Source organism: Cetorhinus maximus, chromosome 4 (assembly GCF_964194155.1).
Source record: "Cetorhinus maximus chromosome 4, sCetMax3.hap1.1, whole genome shotgun sequence".
Classification (NCBI taxonomy): Eukaryota; Metazoa; Chordata; class Chondrichthyes; order Lamniformes; family Cetorhinidae; genus Cetorhinus; species Cetorhinus maximus.
The window spans coordinates 47037228-47060384 of record NC_135882.1 but is presented as its reverse complement, the minus strand read 5'-3'; the positions used below and the strand labels follow the sequence as shown (position 1 = coordinate 47060384).

Here is a 23157-nt window from a genome sequence, read left to right as displayed (position 1 = left end):
AGCTTGAACATTTCATTGTCCTCTTTGCCAGCAAATACAGCTCTGTCTTCCTATGGTCATTCTTCTACTTGAACCTTCTCACACATAGTCGAGAGGGCAACGTGCAAAATTGTCCTGAGGCCTCTGCCCATTCTATTCTGCAGCAGGAAAATTGTGTAAAAGTGGCACAGATTGAAAGACAGGTTCTGTTTTCATCTGTATTTCCTTATCTCATTGATGAACAAGACCTGAAACTTGCTATGTTAGAGTTTGAAGATGCAAATCTATGCCTTACAATTATACAGCTTAGCTTTGGGATTGCCTATATTGCCCCATGTTTGTACATGTTGCATAAATGACACTGGTGTTAAGTTAAACTGTTTTACAAGTCCATCTATATTTAGAGGATTTAAAAGCAAGAGTCCAATAGACTTGAAGAATGCTTTTATTGCATTAGTTGTGTTTTCAGTGTATCAATGAGCGATGTTTTGTGTTTTTGTTCAGACTTGTATGTGCTGATTTTATATGTATATCCCAGTGAGAGGCAAACAAGAGCCCTTCAATTTCACTTTTTCTCCAATTTCAGATTTTGATTTTATTTTGTTACTTAAAAAGTAATTCAGTCTTTTTTCTGACTCTGTATCTGCTCAGTACAAATAGTAACATATAGCAGCTGACAGCTGAGGGGGTGTAGAAAGAAGTAATTGTAGGGTACTTTAAGTGCTTTGCGTTGTGCATAGCCACCTTAATCAAATGATTTCTTTCTTCTCTTTGTAGGATGTTGTATATAACATTATTCAGCCCACAAATCATGCTTTTAGTCATTTTCACCTATTATCAGTTTAACTCTGCTCCATATAAACATTTATTCTTTATCCATTGATTGTGTTCAATACTACAACCTTCATAGCCCTATAATGTAAATGTGTGAATTAACTTCATGTTGCTAAGCTTTTATTTAACTTGGCAATGTTATATCTTTATCGTTCTTTACTTGCTTTGAGGCAATGGACAGATGGATCAAGACTGACAAAAATAATGATTTATATTTAATTTGCAAGAAATAATGAATGTCTTGGTGTCACCCAGTTATCTGCCACAATTGTTTTGGTCTTGACTTTAAGATCTATGACCAAATACAGACTTTAGTAAGCCAATTTTTGTTGAAAGGAATTAGTCTGATTTACCTTGAGGTAATATAATTGCAAGTTTATTGTTCTGCTTTATGTAACTAGAACAAAAAAGATTTGCTGGTTGATCTGGTCATTTCTTGCAAATAAAATGTAAACCATCTCAAGAAACTGTCAACCTTGGCCCATCTGCCTGTTGTGCTTTGCCTTGGAGCAGGTCCTAATTCAAGTTTCAAATGTAAAACACTTGAACCACTCACTAAATTGAAGAGTAGCTGTGGTGGTTTTCTGTTTTCTTCTCTCAGTAGTTTTTATCTTTGTAATAACCTCCGCTAGGTGGGCTGCCACCAAGGTTAAATAACCCCATGCGTTAGATGCAAGTGCCCCTGATGGATGTCAACCCAGCATTCAGAGCCAGTGATGCAGCCTTTGCTTGCCAGAGCTTTCTGGAATTGGGCCCAAACCCAACTCCTCTGACTCATAGGTGGGAATTCTGCCATAAAGCCTTTGGTCACTCCATGCAGATGTTTACAACCCAGTATTTAGATATATTATAGTTTCTACCTGCTGGGGCTGTCTGGAGTGGGGCTCGGTTCCTTCACCTGGCTCCAGTGTGAATATTACTGCTAAGCTAAAGACTTACTCCTGCTTTCTTGGTAAGATAACGCAATTATAAGAATGCAACTTTACACTTTGCCATCTTTACATGTAGATATGCCAAATCATGATGCCTGCTAGTTGGTAGATTTTGATTTTAGAATATGGGCGTTGCTAGCATGGCAGCATTTAGTGTTCACCCCTAGATGTAATTGAACGTCAATCATGCATCGTGGTACTGGAGTCACAAAGAGGCTTTGGTAATCGAAGCAGATTCCCTTCCCTGAAGCATTTTGGTGGACCAGTTGGATTTTTACAAAAGTCGGACTTTTATTGTCATTTGATCTGGTTCCAGCCCATAAATGAACAGATATAGTGGATTTGACCTCACAACGTGCCATCGTGGAATTAGAATTTACAAGTTCTGGGATGTTAATCTGGGACCAAAACCACTCGTTACTCTAGATGCGCCAAAGTATGTTAGTAAACTAATGGGGTAAAAATAGGAGGGAAAGAATTAACTTGAGAAAAAGAAAATAAAATCAATTTTGCAAAATAGCAATTTTTGCTTAATGGGGCAGTATTGCATTAAGAGCGGAATCTTTGCACATGTTGCTTATTTATTCACCAGTTCTCAATTTATCAGAAAATAGCTTGGCCCTTTGAAGCAGACATGCTGAAAGTTTATAGATTATATTTCTAATTGCTCTTTGTTTGTTTTCAGGTGACATGGTTGCTTTAAAAAAAGTCCGCTTGGATAATGAAAAGGAGGGCTTCCCTATAACTGCTATCAGAGAGATTAAGATACTAAGGCAGTTGCACCACTCAAGCATCATAAACATGAAGGAAATTGTAACGGACAAGGAAGACGCATTAGATTTTAAAAAAGATAAAGGTATCTGGTGCCATCAATGTTTAGGATTTGGAAATATTTGGGGGACTGGTTGGTATGTCATGTCGGAACACTGTCTTAAAACTGAATCCAACTCTATCATTCATAGCCTTTTACAGCACAGAAGGAGGCTATTTGGCCCATCGAATCCATGCCAGCTCCCTGCAGAGCATCCCAGTCAGTCCCACTCCCTCACTCGATCCACTTAGCCCTGCAAGTTTATTTCCTTCGTGTCCATCCAATTTCCTTTTGAATTCATTGATTGTTTCCACTTCCACCACCCTGGTGGCCAGCGTTTTCCAGGTCATTACCACTCACTGTGTAAACATGTTCTTCCTCACATTATCCCGGTATCTCTTGCACAAAATCTATGTCACCTAGTCCTTGTACCATCGGCTAATGGGAAGAGTTTTCCCTTGTCTGCTTTATCTAAGCCTGTCATTATACACCTCTATCAAAGCTCCCCTCAACCTCTTTTGCTCCAAAGAGAACAGCCCCAGCCTTTCCACCCTAACCTTGTAACTAAAACCACCACCAACAAGCCCCCCCCCCTCCAATCCTTGGAATCATTTTGGTAAAGCTCCTCTGCACCCTCTCAAGGGCCTTTATATCTTTCCTAAAGTGTGATGACCAGAACTGGACACAATACTCTAGTTTGGGCCTGTCCAGTAAAGTTTCAGCATAACTTCCCTGCTTTTGAAATCTGATGCCTCGACTTCTGAACCCCAAGTGCCCATATGCGTTGCTAATCACACTCTCAATAAGTCCTGCCACCTTCAAAGATCAATGAACCTCCAGGTCCCTCTGTCCCTGCACACTTTAGAATTGTGGCATTAAGTCTATATTGCTTCTCCCCATCTCTTCTGCCCAAATACATCACCTCATACTTCTCATATTAAATGCAATATGCCACTTGTCTGCGCATTCTGTTGGCCTATCCAAGTCATCTTGCAGGCAATTCGTATCATCCTTACTGTTTGCCCCTCCTCCAAGTTTGGTATAATCGGCAAAAGTCCAAGTCATTAATATATAACAATAAAGCAGTGGTTCTAACACTGGGGGTTCATAAGTAGAGACATCATATTTCAAAAGCAGGGAAGTTATGCTGAAACTTTACTGAACGCTGACCCTCAACATTCAGGAAGTATTTAGATGAGCACTTGAAACGCCATAGCATATAAGGCTATGGGCCAAGTGCTGGAAAATGGGATCAGAATAGACAGGTGCTTGATGGCCTACATGGACACGATGAGCAGAAGGGCCTGTTTCTGTGCGGTATAGCTCTATGACCCTTGGGGGACCACCCTCCAATCCAAAAAGCAGCCATCTGTCATGGCTATTTCCGTTCTATCCTTAAAGCCAATTTTTTTATACAATTGGACACTAACCCTCCTATTCCATAAGTCTGCATTCATTCATTTGCATTAGAACTGAATGAATGCAGTAAGAATCTCATGTTGGGTATAAAATAGATTAATGCAATCAAATTGTAGCGGTACACTTTGAAAGTTTATCTTCTGAAATCAGGAAATTGTCTTTTTGATCTTTATAAATGAAAAATGCCTCTTATTCCCCCACAAGTAGTTTATATAGGACACTGGCCACGTATCAAATATGCACGCCTCTACTTGAATATAAGGCCACAGCACAAGGAGTTCTTTGGGTTACTGTGTCATGCATAGCACAGAAGGAGGCCATTCAACCCATCATGCCCATGTTTCTTTGAAAGAGCTACCCAATTAGTCCCACTCCCATGCTCTTACATAGAAACATAGAAAATAGGAGCAGGAGTAGGCCATTCGGCCCTTCGAGCCTGCTCCGCCATTCATTACGATCATGGCTGATCATCCAACTCAATAGCCTGCTCCCGCTTTCTCCCCATATCCTTTGATCCCTTTCGCCCCCAAGAACTATATCCAACTCCTTCTTGTAAACATACAATGTTTTGGCCTCAACTACTTTCTGTGGTAGTGAATTCCACGGGCTCACCACTGTCTGGATGAAGAAATTTCTCCTCATCTCAGCCCTAAATGGTCCACCCTGTATCCTCAGACTGTTTCCTATTTCCTTATAGCCTGGCAAATTTTCCTAAAGTATTTATCCATTTCCCTTTTGAATGTTACTATTGAATTTGCTTCTACCAACCTTTCAGGCATTGCATTCCAGATCGCTGTGCAGTTTTTTTTCCTTCTCATGTCGTCTCTGTTCTTTTGCAATTACCTTAAAGCTGTACCCTTTAGTTACCAATTCTTCTGCCACTAGAGACAGCTTTCTTTTTTCTATCAAAATCCTTCATGATTTTGAACACATCTTTCAAATCTCCCCTTAATCACCTCTCCTATGAGACGAACAAACCCAGCTTCTCTAGTGTCTCAATGTAATTGAAGTCTGTCATTCCTGGTAACATTCTAGTAAATCTTCCTGACACCATCTCTAAGAGATTAAGGCATCCTTCCTAAAGTGTGGTGCCCAGAATAGAATATTGTACTGTTTTATCAAGGTTTAAAATAACTTGCTTCCTTTTGTACTATGTTCGCATTTATAAAGCAAAGGACTCCTTTTGCCTTTTTAAAGGCCTTTTCAACTTGTCACTTTCAAGATTTGTATTTGTATAGGAAACCCCTTTTAAAATTGTATCATTTAGTTTGTATTGCTTCACTTCTTCCCCTCAAAATGTATCCCTTCATACTTTGCATTTATTTCAACTGCCATGTGCCTGATATTTCACCAGCCTCTGTCATCTTGAACTCTGATTCTATCTTCCTCACTGCTTACTATATTTCCAGTTTCATCTCATCTGCAAACTTTGAAATTATGCCCTGCATAGGTCTTTGAGATATATCAAAAAAATGCAGTGGTCCCAGTACTGACCCCTGGTGGGGCACAGCTGCACACTCCCATCTGTTTAAAAAATACTGGTTGCCACTCCTCTACTTTTTGTACCTTAGACATTTTCATATCCATGGAGTCACTGCCCCTTCAATCCCTTAGGCTTCAATTTTTCAAACGAGCCCATTACGTGGTACTTTATCAAAGCCTTTTGAAAGTCCATAAATGCAAGATTATCCACATCTTAATATTATCGTAACCCTGTCTGTTACTTTGTTAATTAAGTTAGTCAAACATTATTTACCTATAACAAATAAGTGCTGGCTTTAATTTATTAACCCATACTTGTCAAAGTGGCAACTCATTTTTTCTTGGATTATTGCCTCAATGTTTCACACCCATCAGCGTTAGTCTTTAATTTCTAAGTTTATCACCTTCCCTCTAGGCACATGGGTGTCACATTTGCAATCCTCCAGGCCCCTGGCACCACTCCCCTATCTGAGAAAGACTGGAAGATTGTGGCCAGAACCTTTGCAATTTTCACCCTCACCTCAACAACCTAGGATGCACCAAACTGGGTGAATTTTCTATTTTAGTTGCTGCTGACCTTTTTAGTACTTCCTCTATTTTTGTCCTGTTCAATTTCTTTGTTATGTTCTCTTTTACTGAGACCTTGGTGGCATCATTACTGAAGAGCGGTGCAGAGTACTCATTTGCACCTCAACCATGCTCTTGCCTCCACAAGAAGACCTCCTTTTGGCCCCACTCTTCCTTTAGATAACTATTTTATTATTTATATGTTTATAAGAGACTTTTGTGTTCGCTTTTGTGTTACATGCTAATCTATTCTCATACACATTCTTTGCCTCTCTCATTTCCTTTTTCAGTTGTCTGTACTTGTTTTCAACTTGGATTTCTATACTGAGTTATGAATCTTACATTTATCTTGATCCTTTTTCTGTTCACTTCAATCTCTATATATTTAATCATCCAGGACTGCTTTTGATGCCTTTCGTTTCCCCCTCGTGTGAGTATGTCTAATCTGTACCCAAATTCTCCCCTCTTTGAAGGCATCCTAAAAGCTGATCCCTTGGAGGGTAGTTAATCTGGCTTTATTATTTTACAGAGTTTTCTGCTTGTCTTTCATAGGTGCATTTTATTTGGTGTTTGAATATATGGACCATGACTTAATGGGACTCTTGGAATCAGGATTAGTGCATTTCACTGAAAACCATATCAAATCCTTCATGAGACAACTAATGGAAGGTCTGGACTACTGCCATAAGAAGAATTTTTTGCATCGAGACATCAAATGCTCCAATATTTTACTTAATAACAGGTATTACCACATTCAAGTAGGCAATTTGATTAGTGCTGTCTTAAAATGGGAGATGCTTGTAAATTGAAATTGCTTAGAAATTGAAGAACTTCAATTTCTGATTCATTTGTTCAGTTTCAAACCCTTGTATATGCAAAAAGCATTTTGATATTGATGCCAGATGCTACTTGTCAGGTCGTCTCAACCCACACCATACAGCAAGACAATATTTTTGGAGTACGCGAAGGAAGATGAGAACTAAGTAAATAATTGAAATCTAGGGTCTGGTGGAACAAGACTCACTTCAGACACCAAACTACAGAAATCTGCTGAGCTTTCCCACTTTTTTACTTTCTGCACCATGGTGTTGCAGGGCACAATTTGGGAACTTCTGGCATCGTCATAATGTATCACTTTCTTATTCGTCTAAATACAGTAGGCTATTCCACTGTCCAAATCGGGACACTGCTTCTAAAGGATCACAATCTTATGTAGCTTATTTTGATGGATCCTTAGGTGCCTCATAAGGCCTAAGTGATTCCCCTGCCTCTAGTTTGCAAGTCTGGCCAGTTTGTATTTGAGTTAGTCATTTGATAGTACAGAGCTTGAGTATTGATGCAAAAAGAGACGTGTTGAAACTTTTCGTCTTGCAGTCATCAGGGCATTTGCAAGAATACCAAATGTAATGGGAACAGGAATTTATATTGTATGAGAGTGCTGGTTGGTTGGCAAGTGGACTCTGAGGCGTTGCCATGGAGAAAGTCACCATCATTTGGTGCAGACAGTTAACTGCCAAGCATTTTTTTGAAATTTAAACCCAACAGCTTGACCCTGATTGGTCAAGGCATTACCCTGGGGAATAAGTCAGCAAATGGCTGTCACTTATTTTGTTTAGCTGAAACAGGTACAATATATGTACATGTTCTTCCTGTCTGCAAAAAATAGAGCCCTGTGTATTAATATATGTAGCTTCCAGTACGCACACATGCGCCACACTGGCGACCTTAAATTGGTTGTCAACATAATTTTTAGTACATTGAGGATTATTTAGCAAATGTCACTGAACTTATGAATGCAGCAACTTATGCAGCTGAGTTCAGATTTAATGGCACCATGTATGCCCACATAGATGGTGTTGCCATGAGATCCCCACTAGGCCCAGCTCTCGCAAACATCTTTGTTGGATTCCATGAGAAACATGTCTTCGATGGAATTACACCTAACCTCCTATCCCTCACATATTTCCCACATGTGGATGATACATTCACTATATTTAAATCCGTAGCTGCATGTAATAATTTCTTTACATGTCTGAAAGGGCTCCGTCCTGCGCTCACATTCACCTTTGAAATGGAGCAGTCAAATGAACTCCCCTGCCTTGACATACTAGTTGAGAAATCTGCCAAGAGATTCTCTACCACAGCCTACTGCGAGAGATTCTCTACCACGGTCTACTGCAACCCTACCTCCACTGGTCAATATATGTGTTGGGATTCTTATAGTTCCACGCACTATAAGATTGGTCTTATCGGCAACCTTGTAAATAGGGCCTGAGCCATTTGCACACCATGCAAGCTTGTTGCTGAAATATGCCTGGAAGGCCAAGGTATCTCAAAAGGTAGCAACACGAATGGTATTCGCCACTAACAGAATGCTGCCATCAAGCCAAAAAGACATTCTGTCTATCACACAAATGAGTAATGTGGCATATGAATTTCAGTGCCAGTGTGATGTTAAATATGTAGGCCGTACATCCCAAAGACTAGTGGGTCGTGTCAAATAGCATGTCCCAGCCACTGTCTCAAGTTACAGACTCTACCTAACCAGCCCGTGCTTGCAAAACTCAAAATACGGTGTCCAACATTAGAAGTGATTCCGTGATTGGGCTACATTTGCTAAATAATTCTCAGTGTGTAAGAATTATGGTAACAACCAATTTAAGATTGTTAGTTGGGCTTGCAGTGTGGTGCATTTGCTTGTACTGGAAGCTATATATCTTAATACATAGGCCCCTTGCAGGCAGAACGGGCATGTACACACATTGCAAAAACAGAATTACCTGGGAAAACTCAGCAGGTCTGGCAGCATCGGCGGAGAAGAAAAGAGTCGACGTTTCGAGTCCTCAAGACCCTTCAGCAGAACTGAGTATAGTTAGGAGAGGGGTGAAATATAAGCTGGTTTAAGGTGTGGGGGGCGGGGGAGGGGGAGAGAAGTTGAGGGGGGTGGGGGTTGTAGGGACAAGCAAGCAGTGATAGGAGCAGATAATCAAAAGATGTCACAGACAAAAGGATCAAAGAGGTGTTGAAGGTGGTGATATTATCTAAGAAAATGTGCTAATTAAGAATGGATGGCAGGACACTCAAGGTCCAGCTCTAGTGGGAGCTGTACCTTGAGTGTCCTGCCATCCATTCTTAATTAGCACATTTTCTTAGATAATATCACCACCTTCAACACCTCTTTGATCCTTTTGTCTGTGACATCTTTTGATTATCTACTCCTATCACTGCTTGCTTGTCCCTACAACCACCCCCCCTCAACTTCTCTCCCCCACCCCCCCCCAACCTTAAACCAGCTTATATTTCACCCCTCTCCTAACTATACTCAGTTCTGCAGAAGGGTCATGAGGACTCGAAACGTCGACTCTTATCTTCTCCGCCGATGCTGCCAGACCTGCTGAGTTCTTCCAGGTAATTCTGTTTTTGTTTTGGATTTTCAGCATCCGCGGTAGTTTTTTGTTTTTATCTCTATGTACACACATTGCGCCTGTTTCAGCTAAACAAAATAAGTGACAGCCATTTTCTGACTCATTCCTCAGGACATTGCCTTAATCAATCAGGGACAAGCTGTCTAGTTTAAATTTCAAACAATGCTTGACAGTTAACTGTCAGCCATAATCAATTGGTGCATTCTCCATGGCAATGTCTCAAGTCCACTTGCCAACCAATCAGCACTCTCATACAGTATAAATTGTTGTTCCTTTACATTTGGTATTCTTGCAAAATGTCCTGATGACTGTTTGAGTTTTAAATCCAGGGTGTTAATGTAAATTAGAAACAATAAGGGGCCCTTGCACCAACACTTGGAAAACTCTGTTCAGTATTTCTCTACCTCTATATCGTTCTCCTAACAGGTACCAGCTGCTACATTCCTTCAGCTAATTTCTTATCCATTTTCAGATTTTATCTTGAACCCCACCACTTTAAGCTTGCTTAGCAGTGTTTCCTGAAGACCTTCGTCGAGACTCTATGGAAATCTAGGTACACCACATGATATGTTTCATCATATGTTTCCACAGTCCACTTGGGATGTCATTTCTTAAAAGGAAGCTGATGGGCACGATTTAGACCTTCTGAAGCCATGAAGGGTCGAGTTATATCAGGTTTATATAGGTGATCCTCAAGTTTGTGTCTGGTAATTTTTTTCGTTAACATAAGGCTATAGTTGCTTTTATTTGCTTACTTCCAATTTAGTGGAATTATTCTGGCATTCATCAACTCTCAGGATGATGTCAGCCCTTCACTGGTCTCATCCTACTTGTTTGTCATCATTAAACGCATCTGGATTATCTCCAATAATGAAGGTTGTGCCTCTAGTGAATATTTTAAAGAAATAATAATTGACTATATTAACTATTTTGTGCTCATTTTCAGTTTTTCCTGTTGCCAGGGATGATAAATTTCCACCTTTTGATGAAGTTTGACTTTTTGATTCTGGAATTCTGCCCTTTGAAATGTTTTTCCAACCTTTGCCTCCCCCTCTCTGTAGTTATGGCAGAAGTGTATTTGAAATAGATTGTGCTTTAAACATCTGAAAAAGAACACATGTGCCTCTGCGCTTACATAAGCAACAGAAAAGGAGCAGACTTGCAAAGGGGGATTTGTGTGTGCAGTGTGTCTGCCCTAGCTACCTGTGCAACATATTGATGTGTGGCTTCGTCAGACATGGTGTAGGAATGTGAGCTGCTGGCTGAGGATGAATTGAACATTACAAAGTGGGTTCTGGGTACAGTTCCGAGGTTGAATGTGGTCCGGAACAGATCCCTGAGCATGGCTGGTGACTGGGGAGAAATCATGCTGCTGGCAACCATCTTAGAGAACATAATTTGTAAGCACCGTGCAGAGATCCAACTGTCAAGCTTTTATTTTCCCTTTCCCCTTGCTAATGACACCTGCTTTCCAGGCCAGGCCTGTTCTTGGCAAATGTTTTTTCATTCTTCCCGGTGATCCCAAACTCTCTATTGGCAGAGCGTTGTGCACCTCTTTCTCTCTCTCTTTCTCTCGGACCAGTATGTGAGAGTTCAGGAGATAGGGGACAGTTTTGCTAAACTTTTGTTTTCTTGGTTATAATGTACCTTTCCTCTACTTGTGTGCTAATTTCTATATTCTCTAAAGCTGCTTAGCTTTATTGGCCATCAAGAAAAATTGAACATGACTGCATTGTTGAAAATTAGAATCCAACAATTGTATTGACAAAAGGCATGGAACATTCAATTTGTAATTTTGTTTCAGCAAATCTTGCAAATTGATGTAAAAATATGAATTTTAGAGATGTAGATTAAATTAGTTTGGAGATTGTGGCTGCCGCTATATGTTTGGAGAAATCAGTTACAGTGATTCAAAGTTCTCGTGCATAACAGCAATTTGTATTTATAGAGAGGCTTTACTGTAATAAAATGTCTCATGGTGCTTCACACATGAGCATTATAAAACTGAGCCACAGAAGGAGATGTTAGGTCGGATGACCAAAAGCTTGGTCAAAGGGGTAGATTTTAAGGAATGTCTTAAAGGAGCAAAGTGAGATAGCGAAGCTAAGAGGTTTAGGGAGGGAATTCCAGAGATGATGGAACGCTTAAATTCAGGGATGCTCAAGAAGCCAGAATTTAAGGAGCACAGGGATGTGGAGTTTGCGAAGGTTATAGAGATAGGGGAGAGGCATATGAGTAGAGATTGGAGAGACTGGGTCTGTATTCCCTAGAGTTTTGAAGAATGAGGGGTGACCTTTGGCTGAAGATGGTTGCAAATCCTGCAGCCTTGACTTTTGTATTAATATGCTGGGCTCCCCTACACAGCGCTCATAATGCAATAAAAAGGTCTTGATCTCTCCAGATCTGTTACATTTCTTTATTAGTATTTTTAAATTGTGTATTCCTTATTCTCAGTTCAGGAGGTGCCAATCATAATCCCTACAGTGTCTAGAACTACAGTTTTTACAGATTTTTCTTAATATATTTTATATATGTACTATAACATTTATTGTATTAAGATTATAAAATGTTAAATAATTTACCCATTTTCTTAAAATTGCAGTGTGTTGTTGGTGTATTTAAAATATTAATACTAACCAAATGCAGTGTTCAAACGACCAAAATAAATATCAAGATTAAAAACTTGAGGTTTTAAGAGCACCTTTAATTGAATGTAATTTTCTTTGCCACCAGGGGGCAGATAAAACTTGCTGATTTTGGACTGGCTCGTTTGTACAATTCAGAGGAAAGGTACGTGGCATTATGAAGTGTAACATTTCATATTGGCTTTAAAATCCTTGAACCATCTGAAATAGGCCCCACAAGCCTGTTCCACCAGTTGATTAGATCATAGTTGACCTGTAACTCAACTGCAGTTACCCACTTTTGCTTCATATCCCTTGATACCCTTAACTAATGAATCAGTCCAGTTTTGAAGTTTTTGGCCAGTTGAAAGAAACAATCATTAATAAAGCATTAATATAGGAAAACTGTGAGCTCTGTTGTAATGCTGTGAGCATCATACATTAATTCACAATGTTTTCACATTACATACATACATATGAATTAGGAGCAGGAGTAGGCCCTTGAGCCTGTTCCATCATACATGGTCTTCACAATGTGATTTGTAAATAAAATTTTAATCAATTATGTAAATGAGGAACTTGTCTAGTGTACCTCAGTTCATAGCACCCTCGCCTTTGAATCAGAAGGTTGTGGGTTCATGTCCCACTCCTGGAAACCAAGAACTGTGATTGTAGTCGAAAGAGTTGCAACTTGTGACTGTTGATAACTCGAAAGAGTATCAACACAGCAAATCTTGCTTTTTGAATGTCAGGAGTGCAATGTGTTTTGAAGTTTGTCTCAACAATATGTGACATCACTACTTTTAAAAACCAGCTGTGATTGTAGATGTAAGCTGGTATGTTTCTTTTATTTTTTGCAAAAACATGATTTGATCATTCTAGCATTCAAAAGTCCACATGATACAGTAAAGATCTCAATGAACAAGGAGCAATTATGCAAAACAGTAATTTAATAATGGGCATCTTTCAAGGAGGAGGTGGCTTAGATAGTGAGTAGATACATTGGGGGAAAATGATAAAGATATAGAGATTAAAATGAAAAAAGAAAAGGCTTATGATGAATGTACGATTCACAATAAACTAGAGAACCAAGATGAATGTAGAAAATATAGAGGAGATCTGAAAAATGGAATGAGGGAAAAACGAGCATGAGAATAGATTAGCAGCTGACATAAAAAGAACTGAAATGTCTTTTATCAACGTATCAATAGTAAAAGTGTTGTCAAAGGAAAGAATGTGGGGCTGATTGGGAGGGGCAAAAAGAGAAATCTTCCTGTGGAGGCAGAAGGTATGGCTGAGATACGAAATGGATACTTTACATTGGTTTTCACTAGAGATTAGGACGCTGCCAATACAGAAGTACAAGAATTAGGAGTAGGAGTAAACCATTCAGCCCCTTGAGATGAGATCATTGCTGATCTGATTGTGGCCTCAACTCCACCTTCCTTTCTGCCCCCGTAACCCTCAACTCCCTTGTTAATAAAAAATCTTATCTAATTCGGCCTTGAATATATTCAGTGACCCAGCCTCCATTGCTCTCTGGGGAAGAAAATCCCATAGACTAATGTCTCCCTCTGAGAGAAAAAAAATTCTCCTATCTCCGTCTTAAATGGGTGACCCCTAATTTTTAAACTGTGTTCCTAGTTTTAGACTCCTCCACAAGGGGAAATATCCTGTCAAGTTCCCGCAGGATAAATTCATCCCTCAATCTTTTAAACTCCAATGAGTATAGGCCCAACCCACTCAACCTTTCCTTATAAGATAGCCCTTTCACCCCAGGGAATCGGTCAAGTGAACCTGCTTCTAATGTAATTAATTACATCCTATAAGGAGACAAAACTGTATACAGTACTCCAGATGTAGTCTGTCTAAGGCCCCATACAGCTGCAGCAGCACTTCCCTTCTTTTATACTCTATTTGCCTTGCCATAGAAGCCAACATTCCACTCACCTTCCTAATCACTTGCTGCATCTGGATGCAAACTTTTTGTGATTCATGTACTAGGGCACCCAGATCCCTCTGTATTGTAGAGTTCTGCAGTCTCTCTCCATTTAAATGTACTGATTTTCTATTCTCCCTGCCAAAGTGGACAAGTTCACGTTTTCCCACATTATACTCCATCTGCCAAATTTTTACACATTCACTTAGCCTATCTAAATTCCTCTGTAGACACTTGCCCCTTCTCGACAACTTATTTTCCTACCTATCTTTGTGTCATCAGCAAATTTGGCTCCCATAGATTCAGCCCCTTCATCCAAGGCATTGACATAGATTGTAAATAGTTGAGGTCCCAGCACGGATCCCTGTGGCACACCACTAGTTACAGCTTCCCAACCCAAAGATGACCCATTTATCTCTAGCCTCTGCTTCCTGTTAGGTAACCAATCCTCTATTCATGCTAAAATGTTACCCCTGCACCATAAGCTTTCATTTTTTCTCTTTGATGTGGCACCTTATCAAATGCCTTTTGGAAATCCAAGTAATGGTTCCCCATTATCCAGCCTGCTTGTTACTTCCTCAAAGAACTCTAATAAATTAGCCAAACATGATTTCCCTTTCACAAAACCCTGTTGACCTGCCTGACTGTGCTTTGATTTTCTAAAAATGCCCTGTCATTATCTCCTCAATAAAGGATTCTAGTATTTTCCCTAAGACCATAGTTAGGCTAATTAGCCTATAGTTTCCTGCTTTCTGTCTCCCTCCTTTCTTGAATAGAGGTGTTACATTAGCGATTTTCCAATCAGCTGGGACCTTTCCAAAATCATGGGAATTTGGCAGATTGCAACCAATGCACCTACTATCTCTGCAGCCACTTGTTTCAAGATCCTAGGATGAAAGTCATTGTTTCCAGGGGGCAATCTTTAGTTTTAGTAGTTTTCCCAGTACATTCCCCATGTGATTGTTTTAAATTCCTCCCTCCTTTTTGCCTCTTGATTTTCAAATATTCTTGTTATATTTTTGTGGCTTCCACAGTGAAGACAGATGTAAAATAACTGGTCAACACTTTGCCGTTTCCCATTATTAATTCCTCATTCTCACCATCTTAAGGGACCAATGCTCACTTTACTTTTTTCCTTTTTAAAGAAAATTTGCATTTATATAGCACTTTTCATGACCTTGTGATGTTTTATAGTCTATTAGGTGCTTTTGAAGTGCTGTCATTGTTATATAGGAAATTGTGTGACTTGGCTGATTATAGAGATGTAGAATACCTAGAAGTCTTTGAAGGTTTGCAAATATTCATTATTCGAACATCCTTGGATTGCACTTACACAGCCATGCAAAATCCTTTTTATATTGCTTACTTGTAGCTTGGCTGAAATGTAACCATCTTGTTCAGGAGAGAGCTCTATGCATGTGCATAGTTCTCTTTAGCAATTTAAATGTTTAGGGTACAAGAATTGAAGCATCATTCCACTCTAAGCTGCTATCTTTTTTTTAAGTGCCAACAGGGCCCATTGACCCCTATTAATACCTTTATAAACCAAGTTTGGCACACACTGAATTTACACTCCATGTTGTTTCAAATCTCGGTGGTGTGAGACTGCTGTCTTAAGGAGTCTCGTGCCACTTCTTTCCAAAGTCATTTCAGGCCCTGATTCTGGATTAACACTGCAAGCCAAGTGTTTGCACAAAGCAGAAATCATTAAACCTGCAGTATAATTGCACCCTGAGTTGCTCCTCATGTTTGGGGTGATATTAGTAATAATGTGCTTACCTATAATTATTTTTGTCTTGCAGTTGTAAATTTTCACCATATCTAAATAATTTACTACTATAATGCTGAGCAAAATGGACATGCTGCTCTCCCATTTAATTACCCATCATTTTCAACCACTGCAGCACTCTTTAATTGAGTGGAATTTTCAGTGGTTACACACCCTAATTTGCAGTGTAGCTTGTGCTAGAGAAGAAAATAAGACAGGTTTTCTACTTGAGAAACCAAGGTGAAGTGCTAAAGCCCTTAGTGCAGGATACCACCAAGGTTGAATGAGATGACAGGGCATATCGTGAAGTCATGATTGCATAATGCCATCGTTGGGTTTTAAAGCCTGAGATCCCTGAGAAAGCATGATTTAGAATAGAAGATGGCACAATGTATCTTCACCTAAATACTTCAAGATGATGGAAGAAGGAGACTACATAGGGCATCATATTTCGAATTTAGTTGGAACTAAAAAGGAAAATTCATGAGTACAGTTTATAGTGTTGATACAAATAAAGCTGACACTTGTGAAAAGAGCACGAGCAATGGAGCTAGACGTGCATGAGATGAATTATGCATTGGGTGGGAGGCTTCTTGCATCCTGCTAAGATGTGTGGTAAAAGATCCTCTCCAGATGTTGGACTAATAAGGGTTTGAATGACTTCAAAGTTTTATACAGTTTAAAGTTGTGGGGACAGAAAAAAGAAACTGAGCTTTGTTAAAGGCAGTTTTAGTAGTGGAAAACCGTGGGCTTTGGAGAGAAGCAGTGGAATGCCAGATGAAAATTGATACAACCAAGATTTGCAAAGACACCACAAATGTTGCAGAAATACAGGCTAAAGAGGAAGAAGCAAATGTGGGTATATTTTATTGCTGTCCTGAAAGATCCTAGTATATTGTGAATCTTAAGATTATATTTGTGTTGCTAGAGGGTGAAATAAAATCATTTTTTTTGCCATTGATTGGCTGTGTTTTTCTCTGTCCTCGTAACCTTCATCTGTTTTGCTTCATTCAAAGTTTCTTAGATTTTTGAGGCGCTGATTCTTAATTTTCTGTTCTCCTATTTGCACTTTCAGTCGGCCATACACCAATAAGGTTATTACTCTCTGGTACAGGCCACCTGAACTCTTGCTTGGAGAGGAACGATATACGCCATCTATAGATGTATGGAGTTGTGGGTAAGTGATTCATACTTGCTGGCTGTCAGAAAATTCATATAGAGAAGTGTTCTGTCATCATATAAATGATTGAGCATGTTGGTACTTAAACTAGTATTTTGTTTCACACAGATGTATACTGGGTGAGCTTTTTACTAAAAAACCCATCTTTCAAGCAAATCAAGAGCTTGCTCAATTGGAATTGATCAGGTAGGTGCTCATATTATTTAATTGTCCCTTAAAATTCAATCTTCACCCTTGGATTTTCAGTCAGTGTTGACACTGCAAATTAACTCTGGTATTGTTCCCCTATAGGTTAACGCCAAAGCATAAAGTTATTATGGGAAAACCATTTTAAAGCAACCTAAACCTCAGCTTTTTGTCACTGCATTATTTAATAATCGCGTATGGTAACTTTGCAGACTCTGAGCCCTGGCAGTTCAGTCGTATTGGCATTTACATTTATATTTCTTGAGTCCTTGCATTCTCCTTTTTTAAATTTGTGGGGCTGATGGTTTGGAAAGGAAGGTTCTTGGTATGGTTTACTCATTGGTGGATGAATCTCAAATCAGAATATTAAGCTCTATTAATATCAGCAACTTTCTATGGTAGGTCCACAAGCTTCTATGTACACACCTATACATGGATGCCCACGTCCTGGACAAGTGTTTGTTCCCCCACGTGGTGTATTAAATTCAACATTGCTCACCTGCAGTTTCCACACATGCCTACTATGTACTGACTTGATAATACAGAATTTCATCAGAATCTAAAAGTGCATGTGAAAATGCCCTGCCAAATGTGTCCTTCATATTGGGTCAATATGTCTTCAACATTGCCAAAAGCTTTAAATGCTGCAGAATGCAGGAGATCACTATAATCACACATGCTTATACCTAAGATGTAATTGTTACCTATTTCATGTATTATAAATTATATATTAGCATCTGGTGCATGAAATGAACCTGTAGGATATAGGTCGCACATATTTCGAACATTATTCAGAACAAGACAACCCAACACAGCAAGCCTGAGAACTCCAGCTATCGGCAGTTTGATGATGAACACATCTCAACAACATTCTGGGTTGAGTTGATGGCCAGGGCTATATCAATCAATGCCATGTACTCCTTGGAGTCCAGTCATTATGTAACATTACTGGCACCATGTAATGCTGCAAACCTTTCATACCCTCTGCTGACAACTGTCTAGCGCTAGTATTGTTAGCCTGCATCAGGTGCAATGCTTTAGCAATGTTCAAAACAAATTGTGAAAGGAAATGGAGGAGGCCTACTAAATTAGTGGCCAAGAAAATAGTTCTAAATGAGCCATGCTCATGGCAGAGGGTGGTAGGTAGCACACTTCTTCCTATTGGAACACAGTTCCCATTTGCACCATTTTCTTTGGAACTCCCTCCTACTGAAACCTTGACAGGCTCCCTCTGGAGAGAAGGATTCAAGTGTGCCTTTACCAGGCAATACTGCTGGGGGACTGCAGAGTACATGACAATAACGATTTGCCCTGCAGCTGTATCAAAGCAACGTGATGAGAGAACGCCCTAGCTTCTCCTTACATCTCTTTACATTATTAGATAGCCCATATAGTACACTTGAACTTGTAGACATTGTAGTTCACAGTCTGTTTCTTCAATAGCCACAACAATTAGATTAGGGTCTCACCCACCAAGTGGCAGGCACCTTAATTTGAACCTCCTGGACATGCCATAATAGATCTTACCAAGACAAAATGGAAAAGGTTTTGTCAGTCATGTTCTATTTGTCAGCTTCCTAATTGGGGGGCGGGAGGGTGCAGGTGGTGAAATTGTACTTAGCATTGAAATATAAATATTAGCTTTAGATACGCCAAGGGCAAGGAAACTTGCTGTAAAGAAACATACTGCGCACTGAAAAGTAGTTGTGGTCTTTCATCTTGTTTTATATTTTTCCAATAGCCGAATCTGTGGTAGCCCATGTCCAGCAGTGTGGCCTGATGTGATTAAGCTACCTTATTTCCACACCATGAAACCAAAGAAGCAGTATCGTAGAAGATTAAGGGAAGAATATTCTTTGTAAGTGTATTATTGAAATCACATTTTAGAACTTGGGCAGCCTTTTCCAGTCTTGTACATTCCTGTGTTCCTAAGTGATCCTAACATATTCAACTTGACTTTAGTACCAGAAATGAAAGGCTATAGCTTTCAAGGGAAGTTTGAAAACCTTTTTTATCTACTGGTTCAAGGCAGGTTAAGGAAAAATCTTGCAGAAAGTTTCAAAGTTATGAAAATATTTTAGAGGATAAATATTGATCAGTGGTTTCCATTAATTAGTGAATCCGTGGTGAGGGGACATAGATTGAGCAATATTGTGAGAAGAATGAAGGGGAATGCTTTACCACAGGGAGCTGTTGTGCCATAGATTGCACCATAATTTAAAAGGAATTGGTTAAATGTTTTAAAAAGAAAAAATATAAAATGGTGTGGGATAGGCCAGGGAAATGGGATTAGAGTAGATAGCCCCAGTTGAAGAGCTAATACTGGCACCAGCGTGATGGACAAAATACTGATTTCCTGTGCTATAATTCCTGTGTAATAAAGATTTACTGTGATGGTGTAAGGGTTCAGTTGAGAAGAACTTAATATATTGTTCACTTGTTTATGGAGCTTGGTTTAGGCTTGGTGAATCTTAAAGGAAATCCCAGCATGCTGGTTAAAACAACAACAGAACAGTGGAAGCAGGAATGTTTTCCATTCCATGAATTTTCTCTTTTGCTTCCCTTTAGCATTTGTTTGTTTCTAATCCTTATCCTCTTCATTTTTTAGAGACAAATGTTGGCTGCTTTTCCCAGTTTAAAATATTTCTAGACACCCTCAAACCTGTGCCGTTCCATGTTCGCATATATTCACAAATAATCAAGAAGACAATGGTTGCTGGTACTTACCTGCATAAGTGTCACATCATTGAACTCTTGCAATGCCATCTGTTGTCACCTTTTAAGCTCCTTTAGCATCCTTATCTACCTGGGAGAGTGAGATCCTCTGGCCGTTAGGTTTAACTAGCTGGATGCATGCTTGTTGCTTTCGTGATCTGTTGCTCCCTGTTATTAAGCAGCATTATTTTCAATCAGAGTTTGAATCCCATTTCAGTTGCCTGAGTCCAATATTTCTACCATGTTTTTAATTTTTCAGTGCCCTCAAGTTGTGGAAAAGGGCAACCTCTGTGCTTTATTTAACTAAATTCAATAATATTAATTCAATAAAAATAATAGCTTTGAGTTTAGTGTGTTTGCAACTTGTGAAGGTTTATGGGTCTGGTTATTTTTCCAGTTGAAATTATTTTTTCTTCCAGTATTCCAGCAACTGCTCTGGATCTCTTTGATCACATGTTAGCTTTGGACCCCATTAAACGTTGCACTGCTGAACATGCTCTTCAGTCCGATTTCCTGAGAGAAGTGGATCCTACAAAAATGCCTCCACCTGAGTAAGTCAGCCTTCAAGCTGCTGATCGCATTAATAGTCTTAGATAAGAATTTCTAAGATGAGAAAAGACCCAGTCTCTACCTAGTTTGTCATCTACCAGTATACTATTTTGTGCCACTATACTGCATTGGACAGTGCCAGATGAAAAGTCCTGGGTTCCATTCAACTTAGTCTACAGCTGCAACTTGGAACAGATGGCTGTTTTTGGCACCTTTCATTAATGATCTCACAGTATGCTCTATTTATAGTAACTGTGGATTTGGCTGAACGGCAAGGCAGACAAATGGTTGATATAGACAGAAATTTGTCTATAGTCAGAGAGATACCTACTGCTGCTCTCCATCCTGGCGTAGATTTCCCCCGACCTGCTGCCCACAGCTTATAAATGATGGCCCTGAGTTCTCTGCCTTCCACTGAGGGTACTGCTGATCAGAGTAATAGAGAGATGGTGGTAGTTACTTTGAAAGCAGTAGAAGGGCCATTGATGCCCTTTTGTAGGGAGGGAGCTCAGTAGTGGGAACCTCTTCCCTTCCTTTGACTCTAGAGTTTTCTTTAAATGTGGTGCTCCCTTTCTAAGTTTGTTCTCCCCACTCTGTGATGTTGCAGCAGTTCCATTGCACTGCCACCATTTCTTGCCCCCTCACAGTGGGGATGGGGAGAGAGAGAGAGAGTCCGCTCCACTCCGCACTCCAACTCAGGAAATGGATCACTGGCATTGGCAGGTCAGGAGGCTGGCAGGCAGATGTCCAGAAACTCTAACCCTAATTTCTCTAAATGGAACGTGGAAAATCCAGGCCAGCAGGCCGGTTCTCAATATTCCCCAGTTTGTTGCGGCCTGTTTTCCCTGAAATGGCCTCAAGTAAAATTTTTGTATTTCAATTATCTCCACTGTTTTTACTGGAATTTTTAGTTACAATTTTAATTGTATACATTAGTACAGCTGAACTGGATTGAAGGGTGACAAGTTGGACACCCTTACTCAAAAAATGGTGTAAGGGCAGTCCTAACAACTACAAGCCTGTTAGTTTAATAACAATAGCGGTTAAGGCTTTAGATAATAAGGGAAAAACAAATCAACAAGCTCTTGAAGTCTGAGTTCATTAAGCAGAGTCAGCATGGATTTGTAAAGACAGATCTGCTTGGGTAATCTAATTGAATTTTTTGATGAAGTAACAGGAGATAGTAACAGAGTGAAATAGAGGGGATGTTGTCTAAAATTGGCTAAAGAACAGAAAATAGCGAGTCATGATAAATTATTATTTTTCAGACTGGAGGATGGTAAACGGTGGTGTTCCCCAAGGGTCAGTGCTAGTACCACTGCTTTTTTGCTATATATAAATGACTTGGATATTGGAATACAGAGTAAAATTTAAAAATTTGCCAATGATACCTAAGTTGGAGTGGGCTAACAGTGAGGATGATACTAATTGGCTGCAAAAGGACATAAATAGATTAGCAAAATGGGCAGACGGTAGCCAGATGGAATTTAATACAGAGAAGATGCATTTTGGCAGAAGAGATAGGGATTAGGGAAATGTAATATAGACTCAATGACACCATTCTAAAGATTGTACAGAACTTGAATATTGCTGAAAAGAGAGACATGTTACCAAAGCTTTTTGCCTTGCACTCAGGACAAATGCAAAAATACCAAAATTTCAAAGAAGTTATACTACAGGAGGAAAGGGTGCTGATTGGTTGGCAAGTTGACACTGATTGACCAAAGTGTCCCTTTGTTGGCAACGCCTCAGCCAATCAGTCAACTTTCCTTGTAGTATATATTGTTGTGATGTTTTGAAATTTGGCATTCTTGCGTTTATCCTGATGAGTGCAAGATGATTAAGGCTCTGACAATGTGTCTGTCAGCAATATTCTAAAGATTGTGTAGGAACAAAGGGACCTGGGGGTGCGTGTGCATTGATCTTTGAAAGTTGCAGGATATATTGTGAGAGCAGTTAGCAAATCCAATGGGATCTTGTGTTTCATAAATAAAGGCATTGAGTACAAAAGCAGGGAAGTTGTGCTGAACCTTTATAAAGCTCTGGTGGGACCACAACTAGAGTATTGCACCCAGTCCCGGTTGTCTCACTTTTGGAAAGATGTGAGGCTCTTTGAAAGAATGCCAAGGAATGGTTCAAGAATTGGGGAGTTTTAGTTGCAAGGTTAAGTTGGAATAGCTCGCTTTGTTCTCCTTGGAGAAAAGGATACTGAGGGGAGATTTGATGGAGGTGTACAAGATTATTATAATGGGCTTAGATAAGGTAGACGAGGAAAATCTGTTCCCGTTAGCTGATGATGCAAGGACTAGAGGTCACAGATTTAACATCTTAAGCAAGAGATGCAGGGGGTGTATGAGGAAGGACTTTTTATGCAGCAAGTGGTAATGACCTGAAATTTGCTGCCCGAAGCAACATGATTTAGGAGCAGCAGTTGGGATTGGGCTGCTGAAGGGAATATGTAGCTAGCATTGTTTATTGTATCAACTGTATGAATATTGTTGTCTCTTTATAGCCTGCCACACTGGCAAGATTGCCATGAATTATGGAGCAAAAAGCGACGAAGACAGAAACAGTCCGGAATTAGCGATGATGCAGCAGCTAAAGTTCCTCGTAAGGATTCTGCTTTATGTATGGATGATAGCAGGAACAACACACCCCAAGGCTTGCAGCTCTCTCAACATAAAACTCAGGGCAATTCCAGTATAGGAATAGGTCAGTGATAACTCTGCTTTCTGTTGATTTCTCCC

The 23157-nt window shown here is 39.7% G+C and overlaps 1 protein-coding gene across 3 annotated transcripts in view; it reads left to right on the top strand.

Annotated features, from left to right (window-relative positions):
• cdk13 (cyclin dependent kinase 13) overlaps positions 1–23157 on the top strand; it is a 91096-nt gene that overhangs the window by 40748 nt on the left and 27191 nt on the right. For 2 of the 3 annotated variants that reach the window (XM_078540136.1, XM_078540134.1), the window contains 8 exons: positions 2431–2601; positions 6577–6766; positions 12183–12239; positions 16856–16957; positions 17069–17146; positions 18888–19004; positions 20281–20412; positions 22923–23122. In XM_078540136.1, the coding sequence (XP_078396262.1) occupies positions 2431–2601; positions 6577–6766; positions 12183–12239; positions 16856–16957; positions 17069–17146; positions 18888–19004; positions 20281–20412; positions 22923–23122 (1047 nt within the window). The remainder of the gene's footprint in view (positions 1–2430; positions 2602–6576; positions 6767–12182; positions 12240–16855; positions 16958–17068; positions 17147–18887; positions 19005–20280; positions 20413–22922; positions 23123–23157) is intronic. The other variant, XM_078540135.1, reaches the window with a different exon arrangement.